General features: G+C 37.6%; 2 protein-coding genes across 2 annotated transcripts; both read left to right on the forward strand.

Annotated features, from left to right (window-relative positions):
- The first annotated feature begins 627 nt into the window (after positions 1-627).
- LOC131308200 (protein RGF1 INDUCIBLE TRANSCRIPTION FACTOR 1-like) lies at positions 628-3,241 on the forward strand. Its single transcript, XM_058335052.1, has 4 exons — positions 628-870; positions 1,304-1,501; positions 1,834-2,049; positions 2,602-3,241. Exons 1-4 carry the CDS (start codon positions 868-870, stop codon positions 2,857-2,859), a joined length of 675 nt encoding a protein of 224 aa, XP_058191035.1. The 5' UTR covers positions 628-867; the 3' UTR covers positions 2,860-3,241.
- Positions 3,242-6,673: 3,432 nt separating this feature from the next.
- Positions 6,674-9,893, forward strand: LOC131306885 (uncharacterized). Its single transcript, XM_058333315.1, has 2 exons — positions 6,674-7,345; positions 9,837-9,893. Exons 1-2 carry the CDS (start codon positions 6,674-6,676, stop codon positions 9,891-9,893), a joined length of 729 nt encoding a protein of 242 aa, XP_058189298.1.
- The last annotated feature ends 265 nt before the right edge of the window (positions 9,894-10,158 follow it).

Genomic DNA, 10,158 nt, shown 5'->3' on the forward strand with positions numbered 1-10,158 from the left:
GAAGTCGTTTGTTAAAATTCTTGTAGGTTTAATATTCTTAACCTTGGGACCACTAAAATGTTTGCTCAATCATTAGCTTCATAACTTTGAAATGAGATGTATACAAGATGACCACGACATCAAATTATATAAAAAATAAAAAATGAAATATATATCATTCAACTGCAATCATGACTTAAAATGGATAAACATCTGGACATATGCATTCATCAAACTAATAACTGAACAAAACACCACATGTGAAAGAGGACAGCATTGTGGAGGCAAAGAAAAAGAGTTGGAACAAGTATTCAAACAAAATTTTTACTAGAAGAATCTGCAAAAAAGAGTAAGAATTAAAGTTGGAAAAAACAAAAATAGAAAAGAAAAACATGAAAAGGCAAATCAAAAGCTACAATCCTTTTATATCAACATAAAGGAGTGGTGCCAGATATGCCAGGGAATAATGCACCAACTCAGAGTTGGTTTTACAAATGGAATCAAAATAGATAATTCCTATTAATGAATGAGAATATAAGCTTTAAATACATGTAGAAAAGGAAAAAAAAAAAACCAAGAAGGGCAAGCGGTTCCTTGCACCCGAACGTATATCTTGGTTTGGGTTCGGACTCAGGCTCGGATTAGACTTTTGTGCGGATAAGAACGACCCACTCCTCCCTCCTCCCCTCTCACAATACCCTCTCTTCCTCGCCGCCTCAACTTTCTCTCTCTAGACACATAGAAACTATTGGAAAAGTCTCCCTCTGAATCAAAGCTCACGAGGAAGAGGAAAAAGAAAAATAACAGAGCACTACCCACTCTTTCAAACTGGCGATCGACAATCAAGAAACCGCTGTCCGTGAAATCAAGCCCAAGAATAGGCGTATCATGGTAGGCTTACTTTACTGTTTTATCTCACATTTCTTTTCTCCCCTCAATTTTCTCTCATTTCCTCAGTTGTCTCTGTTCTAGGTTTGGGCTTGTTCATTTTTTTTTTCTTGTTGAAATGTTTACTTGCATTTTCTCAGATTCCTTGTTCTGAGTTTTGGCTTAGTGATTGCTCTGTGATTTTTGGGTGAAGTTTTTTCTTGCATTTTCTATCAAGTTCTCTCATTTCCCCTCGTAATCTCAGATTCTGTTTTCTGGGTTTAAGCTTGTTCTTCTACCTTTTCGGGTGAACTGTTTAATTCCATTTTCTTAGATTCTGTGTTCTTGGTTTTTTTCTTATTGATTGTTCTGTGCTTTTTGGGTGAAGTGTGTTGTTCGATTTTAGATAAATATCCCTCATTTTGACTTTTCTGAATGTAATCTGTTTTGGGCGTAGGGCGCTGGAGGACCTGATGAAGAAGACAACAGGTGGCCGCCATGGTTGAAGCCTCTGCTGAGAGAAAACTTCTTTGTTCAATGCAAATTACACGCAGATTCACACAAGAGCGAATGCAATATGTACTGCTTGGATTGTATGGACGGTGCTCTCTGTTCTCTCTGCCTCGCCTACCACAAGGACCACCGTGCCATTCAGGTTTGATAGTCCATTCCTCTGCTCTCTTTTTTCTTCTACTTTTAGCATCTGGGTTTGTACTGTTTTTTTTTCAAATGACAGCTTCTCTAATCGGTTTCTTTCCCTTTCTTGCAATGGAATCACAAAAATGCCTTTTTACGTTCATCCTTTCTAGCAATTGGATCTTTGATGCCCCTGTTGGCTCTCTTTTTCCCTAAGAAATCTCATTTTCCTCAAGAGTTTGTTTAACTTTTCGTGACTTTGTTTTATTCTTTTGTTGGTCAATGCTCTTGTTCTGTTTCACATTGGTAATGCAAATGAAATTCATTTTGAATTTGCTGGTTTTCTAACAGATAAGGAGGTCATCATACCATGATGTGATTAGAGTTTCTGAGATACAGAAGTATTTGGACATTGGGTCAGTTCAGACTTACGTTATCAACAGTGCAAAGGTCGTCTTCCTGAATGAACGGCCACAGCCGAGGCCTGGCAAAGGCGTCACCAACACCTGCGAAGTATGCGAGCGTAGCCTCCTCGATTCCTTCCGATTCTGCTCTCTGGGTTGCAAGGTACCACAATGTCCTTAATCTCTGTTATTCCCGTTTTCGGTCGCAATTGTTTTCATCCAATTCTTCGTTAATTCTGTATTGAATTGGGTTTTTGCCAAATAACCCTTAACTTCGTGACTTTCAATCAAATGTGTATCTTTTTTACGCAGTGAAATCCACATTTCATAATACACCACATCATGAATTACAAAATGCAGTTATCAACACTAACTTGATTATGAATACTAGATTAATGAATTTGTGCAAATGTGGGAAAACTAGTGGGTTTTGTTCAATAAGATCATCAATTCCTGACGAAGAATGCTATGGTGACTTACATTTGGTGACCATATTTGGATACCGTATGATGTGTTACTAAGTCATTGGTAGGATGTGGTGCACTGTATAACAAAATGAGGCACATTCTAACCAATTCATTGGTGGCACATTACATTGTATGCAGAACACAGAAACACGGTTATTATTGATTTCGTTGTGAGACAGAGTTTTTTGGATGTTTTGTTTGATTTTGATGTGGTTTGGTGGTTAATCTCGGCTAATTGTTGGTTACAGATTGTGGGGATGTCCAAGAATTTCCAGGCAAAGAAGAAGCATTTTCCAGAGCAGAAACATTTGATGGCGGCATCGGATTCTGAGGATTCACGCAGCAGTAGCAGCCATGGCAGGCAGAGGAAGAGCGACGCTAACAAGGTCCAGAGCTTCAGTCCGTCAACGCCACCCCCGACTTCTGTTAATTACAGAGTGGCCAAGAGAAGAAAGGGAATTCCACATAGAGCCCCTATGGGAGGACTCATGATAGAGTACTACTAGTCTACTAAAACCCCACGTCTTTCTACTTAATTACTCGCAAACCCCATATATACACATTAGCTCTCAGAATACTCATCCCCAGAGGAAGAAAAAAAAAAACAGTGTTTAAAGGGATTCCCAGCTCAACCTCTCCACTATTGTATATAGATGCAGTGCCGCCAATAGGATGTGGTGAAAATAGAGTGGCAATAGTGAGAATAAAGCAACGCGAAATGCGTGAAGGGTGGAGATGAAATGTGAAATAAAGTTAAGCTGGAGAATTATAGGGTGCTTTATTAGTAAAGTTTGTTTATACATGAGTTTTTTGTCACTTGGTTGTTTGTTTATGTTGAAATGTAAATACTGTTTTTGTGATGATGGTGTAAATGTAAAACTTTGGAAATTGGAGGGGGTGTATGCATACATGGAAGCAAATATGCAAATCTAGCGGCAGTGGAATTTTCTATTTGCGGGGAGATTTCTGACGGATTGGGGGGTGCGTGCAACTGGGGGGGGGGGGGGGGTCCACGGCGGCCGGTATCGTGGGATGCGTTAAAAACGTTTGTAGATATCTAGTCAAGGACGTGTCGGGTTGTGATTGGGCGGTGGAAAGCAAGGTCTTTGATTCTTGGAATCATCAATTAGATCAGCCGATCCCTCGGAATTAAAACTTAGGAGTAAAAATTAAAGTGGAGTGGAGTAATTTGGTGGGCAATTTCTTGGTGGAGGGTTCATCTGGTACGTGTGCTGACTCCGTTACTGCGTGGTTTCAGTAGTACTACTTTCTGGAACTTGGACGACTTAGACATTGATTGTTGCGTATATGTTGTGTACGTGTCGCATTTGTATTGAGGGGTTGACGCTGATCGAGACCATTGATTTCGGACTTCTGTGGGTTCTTTGCTCATACGACAATGCAACTCTCATAATTGATGTGTTTAGATTGTTACGTGAGTAGTATTTTTGTTGCCCATACAGCATCTCCGGCTGTTCCTAGCTATTTTGGCAAGAAAAAAAATTTGCAATTTTTCATTGAGTAGTGCTATTGGTATCGACGGGGTCCGTACCGAAATCGTAGGGACGGCTGCGCCGGTTCGTCTCCGCCCACCGGGCGGCGGATCCGAGCCGTCCAAAAATTCTAAAAAAAAAACGAGAGGGCCTGCACAAGAATTAATAGCATCTGAGGTGTGTAGGGTGCTTGATCCGAACACCTTTTTTTTTGTACATATACATCCGAGGTGTATATACATATACAGAAAAAATAGGTGCTCAGATCAAGTACCCTACACACCTCGGATGTCGTTAATTCCCACATGGCCCCCTTGTTTTTTTTTATAGAATTTTTGGACGGCTCAGATTGGCCGTCCGGTGACCGGAGATGGCCTGGTGCGGCCATCTCTACGATTTCGGTACCAACCCGTCGGTACCAATATCATTTTTCGTTTTCCATTATGGGTAGCCACCTAAATCTATGGACCTCTCAATAGCAAAACTTCCTTCCATAAAAAAGAAAAAGGAAAATTCTAAAATCAGCCCAATGGGTTGACAATAGTGAGTGTGTGAATGTATATTAAATGATGTAAAAAGTGCACAGAAATACGTGTTTTCTTTGTCTTCTAGCTTGTTTATCGTCAGCCCAGTGGGCTGACAATAGCAAGACCGAAAGAAAAAATCATAAAAACCCATTCTCTCTCTCACACACAACTGAATTTGGTGGCTCGACATTAAACTGAAATCCACAAATCCTCTTCTCTCAAATTGAAAACCCAAAAATCCCTTTTCTATGCAATCCTCTCTCCAACTAAAAACTATATGAAAGCTCCGGCTTTGAAGTTGGTTCCGCTGATTTTGTAATTAAAGGTCCAACAAGATGAGTTCCACCCCAATGAAAGCACTTCGACAGTTTGGCTCTGAAGTTTTTTTTTTGGGGGGGATAAATTAACCACTTTTATAAAGCAAACAGCCTCAAATAAATAGAGAATTCAATACAGACTCTAAAAGAAGACCACCCAAAACTATGACCTAGACTTGCAAATAACAACAGGAAATCAAACTAGGATCTAAAAATCCTAGAACTTAAACCCCATACATCAATCAACAATCAGACTTCATCAGTACGATCAAGGCCTCTCCGAGCAAAGACATGCTCTAACTTCTACAATGATGTGAGAACCCAGAGAAGGAGGATGAAGAGTTTACCATGGAACAATCTTTGTTATTTCTTTCACACCAAATCCAATAGATCGAAGCTGCCAACGAGAGCTTGTAAACTTTGCAAACGAATTGAGGCTCCATTTATCCGAGAACAAACCCAGTCAACAACTAGCTCTGTACTAAAATGCTTGTAGGCACATATTGGTCATGATATATTAAATAGATAATTAGAGGCCGGTCCTCCTTTCTAGCCTCGGTATGATCCCAATCCTGAAATATTTTTCTGAAGCTGGAGGGCTCGGGTATGTTGGGTGATGGACGTTTTTGCCCTTTTCCGGGTTTACTATACATAGGCTTGTTTTCAAAAGAATATTGGCGGAGAGAGAAGACAGATAGAGAGAGAGAGAGAGAGAGAGAGAGAGAGAGAGAGAGAGAGACCGCGATCTCGATCGATCGAGAGAGATATCGAGATCTAGGGAGAGATCGCGATAGAGAGAGCAATTGATGTCTAGCTTGAGCGATTGATGTTCGATTGAGAGGAGGAATTGCGTTGGATTGAGATTCAATCGATCTATTGAGGTATTTTTGAGTATGTTGTTAGATTTGATTAGTTATTCAGTTGATGTACTTTTCATTTAGCAGTGATGTATGTTGCTTTGTGATTCGTTGTTGCTTTGTGGTGCGTGAGGAGATGCAGGTTGATGGAGTCGAGCAAATGAGGTATTTAATGTCGTTTTTGTTGGTAGATTTGTTTATTTCAGTGTGTATGTGATTGTTTTGATATATGAGAACTGTTTTTAGATCTATGAGAACTGGTTTCTGAATTACGAGAACTGGTTTCTGAACTCTGAGAACTGGTTTCTGAACTATAGTTCTCATATGGATTTGATGTGAACTGTCGTTATGTGTATTTTGCACGAGAACTGTTTAAATGTCGTTTATGTTGTTAGATTTTGATTTTTTTACTGTTTATGTGATTATTTTCATATTTTTATTATTTAAATGTCGTTTTTGTTGTTAGATTGAGGCCTAGCTTGAACTATCATTGTGTTAGTTTGTTAGATTTTGATGTGAACTGTCTTTTTGTGTTTTTTGCATGAGAAGTGTTTATGAGAATTGTGTTTTTTAAATGAGAACTGTGTTTATTTATATGAGAACTGTGTTTTTTATAGGAGAACTGTGTTGGTTTATGTGAATTGTGTCGTTTTCCTTTGTGTGAATTGTTTGTTTTTTTGTTAGGGAAATGGAGAAATCGTTGATTTTGTTTTGTAAATACAATGGATTGTGTGTTGGAATAAAGTTGTCTCAGTCGTTGAGAATTGGAGATTTTATGAAGATATTGTGTGGCAAGTTTAGTGAGTTGAGAAGACACTCATTGCAACTCTTTTATGCTATACGTGATTATCCTAGTACCATGTTATATAATGATGAAGATTTGGAAGTGATGTTTGCTGTAACTGATAGTATTGGATTGAATTGTATTGAAGTTACAGTAGTAGATAGTCGTGGTTTTGATAATGGTATTAGTGGGTGTGGTGTTGATGTTGGTGCTAATAGTAGTGGGTTTTTTGATAGTGGTGGTGCTAGCACTAGTAAGGGCATTTGTTTCAGTGGGCAAGGGTTAGTCGGCTGTCAGTTGGAATAAATGAGATATGTAGGTAAATAGGATAATTTGGGAGCTATGTTTTGCTCGCATCAGCAACGGCCAAGGTTGTCCGATGCATGGAAAGAGCTTATTAAAAGTGTTGGTCAGTTGTTTGTCGGGGGTTCGGAAGGTTTTCATGATGCATTGCGGAAATATTCAATTGTTCATTCTTTTGAGTTTGACTTTGTAAAGAAAGAAACAGAGAGAGTGACTGCAATTTGTAAGGTAAAATCTTGCAAGTGGAATATCCATGCTAGACTTGACAAGATCAGTAGTTGCTTTTACATCAAAAGGTATTATAATGTTCATTGTTGTGGTGTTGCTGGGCGTACGACAAAGAACTGTCATGCTAATTCATCTCTGATTAGTCAATTGATAAAGGATGATGTTCGAGACAAGTCAAAGAAACGTCTTGTTGATGTTGTTGATGATTTGAAGGAGTATTATGGGGCAGATGTGTCATATTATCGTTCTTGGTTAGCTATCCAGAAAGCCAAGTCAAGTGCATTTGGAGATTATTCAGATTCTTTTAATCAACTTCAATGGTATCGTAATGTTATTCTGAATTCGAATCCTAGAAGTGTTTTTGATGTTGAGTGGGATCAAACCACAAATCATTTTTTGAGGTTGTTTGTAGCGTTTGATGCATGTGTACAAGGATTTAAGCATTGCAGGCCTGTTTTATCCGTTGACGCAACATTCTTGAAGGCAAGGCATATGGGATGCTTTGTAACGCCCCGATTTCTCAAGAGATTTCGGAAACATTAACCCAAAAATATACTAAATTTTACAAACTATTAGGCCCCTATCTATCCTTATACAAAAATTACAATTTCAAAATAATACAAAAATTTATGTACATTTGTTTAATAAAAGCAACTCCAGAGCGACTCTAGTTTTGACACGAATTTCAAGCAACGTTGGCCCAGACTCCGTTCCAGGGAGTCCCACCTGTATCAATTGCTCCATTGTGAAATCCTGCGCACTCTGGCAAATTGAACGCCGAAGCAAACGATTTGCCAGGATACAAACGTATCCTGAGTGATAATTCACCAAGTAGAAATCCTAAAACCCAATACCACAATATGCAAATCAACAATATAATAATTAATAATACACAAAAGGTACAGAATAATAACACATCGTCTTTTTCTTTACTATCCATCATCTTACATGTAATCTAAGGATCATCTCCGTGAGATCCTTTCCTCCCACATCCACTAACTACAATCGTCTCATGGGTCCACCCTTCCTCTTGCTTATCCTGCACCAGGGTCTTAGGTGAGCGCACCTAAGTTATGTACCGAGTATGTTCTCACTTAAGACCATAACAGGAGAATCGAGTCATCCCATGACGTATCGTACATTAGGGTCGGACATCCACTACCCCACGCTAACTATAACCGTCTCATGGGACCCATTCTCTTCCTCAAAGAGAAACTTCCCATGACTTATCATACATTAACGTCTCACTAACTATAACCGTCTCATGTGACCCATTCTCTTCCTCGAAGAGAAACTTTCCATGACGTATCATACGTTAGTGTCACAACACCGGGCCCCGCAGGTAACCCATTTCAACACAGGGCCCCATAGGTTACCCTTGCCATCGCTATGGCTCAATTCACAATCCACACAGTACTCACACTTTCAACACTTTATCATTTTCCATTTACTTATCATCGTCTACATGATTCACTACTCGTAACCACCACGGGAACCTATTTGTCCAATTTACAGCCACAACAAAATATCACACGGTTCAACATTTCAACTAAAAGTACTAACAACACATAACCATGCGATAAAATTAATCCTGTCATAGAATTAATCATGCGAGTAACAAAATAATATTCAGTCAAACAATTAATTACTACACTTAAAATTAAGTCTATTTCTCTCGTTTAGAAATTTTATAAAACATTTTTACTATTTAAATATTATCTTTAACTCTCATATTATTCATAGATTTTACAAACTAATTTTTATTAGAAAATACTTATTGCTAAATTTAGCATTTACTAACTATATTAAATATTAATATGAGGTTTTCATAACAACAAAATTATGCGAGACTATTCTAGTCAATATTTATTAGAGTTAAAGATTAACTAATATATAATCTAAAATATTTCTTGTTTACAATCTAAATAAATTTTTACTAGTAAAATATTCTTGTTAATATTTCATAAATATTTATCTACATAAATAATTTATTAAACACATAAACGTCCACTCAAATACAAATCAACAATGCATCATTAATAGTAATTTCGCAATCAAACACTTATTAAACGATCATAAATTTTCACAGGGTATAGTACTAATTATTCCAGCACAACTGGACTGAATTTTAATATAAACAGGACTAAAAATAAATTAATAATTTAACAGCAGGTCATCTTCTTTAATAAACTTTAAATCTAAGTCTTAACTCCATTAAAATGCAGATTAAGGTTTCGGGTTTTCGAAAAACTACCTCAAATGCGATTCTAAGTCCGAATAAGTGTTATACGGTGTTCGTAGATTACCGTGGTGGTTCTGAAATCTCGAGGCAAAGTCCAGCGGCACTCCAACAGGGCCCGCAGTGGCGGTGTGCCCACGAAACTCACTGTGTGCACACACCTACGGCCACAACTCTCTCTCTCTCTCTCTCTCTCTCTCTCTCTCTCTCTATTCTAGACTCAACAATAGAATTGGGAGTAAAATAATATACTGGTATTCAATTTTTGAATTTATGTGGGTATGTATAATGAGAGAGAATAAGGTAGTGAGAAGGTGAGAGGATAAGCGTAGAAGTGGTGGAATGAGGAAGGAGAGTGAAAGAGAGTGATACTAATAATGATAAAAGGATATGGGACAAGTGCCACATTTGGGGGGTTTTCAATTCTAATGTATGTGGACGCCTGTATGTACAGGGTGAGAATGTATCTGGATGCGTGTATGTATAGGATGAGAGAGAAGTGGAGAGTTAGTTTGAATAGAATTCTACTTAGGGTTTAGATAGGAAAGATAAGAGATGAATATGAATCACTGATTCCCTGTATATCTAAAGTTTAAATACATATCTTATACAATAGTGTAAATAATATCAATTGTACACATAATAATATATTTTAATTATTCAATCTAATTAATTATTGAATTAAAAATTTAACAATATAAATTTGTATTAAAAAAAATTGGATCAAAAATCCAGGTCGTTACATGCTTGATGTCTGCTTCAGCTAAAGATGGTAATGCAAGTATGAAATAGATGAGATATACAATTCTCAGATGACTACTTACACACATTTTACATAGACTACAATGCACTATGAAAAATATGAGAACTGTTTTCAGAATTATGAGAACTGATGTCTGAACTATGAGAACTGGTTTCTTATAGTCATATAAGATGCTTGATGTCTGATTGAGCTAAAGATGGTAATGCATGTATGAAATAGATTACATTTTTGTTACTAATTCTGTGTTTTGTTCTAGCACTTTGAATTATGTAAAGTATCTAAGCAACCTGTGTG

This window comes from Rhododendron vialii, chromosome 11a (assembly GCF_030253575.1).
Source record: "Rhododendron vialii isolate Sample 1 chromosome 11a, ASM3025357v1".
Classification (NCBI taxonomy): Eukaryota; Viridiplantae; Streptophyta; class Magnoliopsida; order Ericales; family Ericaceae; genus Rhododendron; species Rhododendron vialii.

Bases quoted from the DNA above. Each gene is read 5' to 3' on its own strand.
- LOC131308200 (XM_058335052.1), top strand. The intron at 1,502-1,833 runs GTTTGATAGTCC...GTTTTCTAACAG, and splicing joins AGGACCACCGTGCCATTCAG to ATAAGGAGGTCATCATACCA. The intron at 2,050-2,601 runs GTACCACAATGT...TGTTGGTTACAG, and splicing joins TCTGCTCTCTGGGTTGCAAG to ATTGTGGGGATGTCCAAGAA.
- LOC131306885 (XM_058333315.1), top strand. From the start codon at position 6,674: ATGTTTTGCTCGCATCAGCAACGGCCAAGGTTGTCCGATGCATGGAAA. The intron at 7,346-9,836 runs GCAAGGCATATG...TCAAAAATCCAG, and splicing joins TTGACGCAACATTCTTGAAG to GTCGTTACATGCTTGATGTC.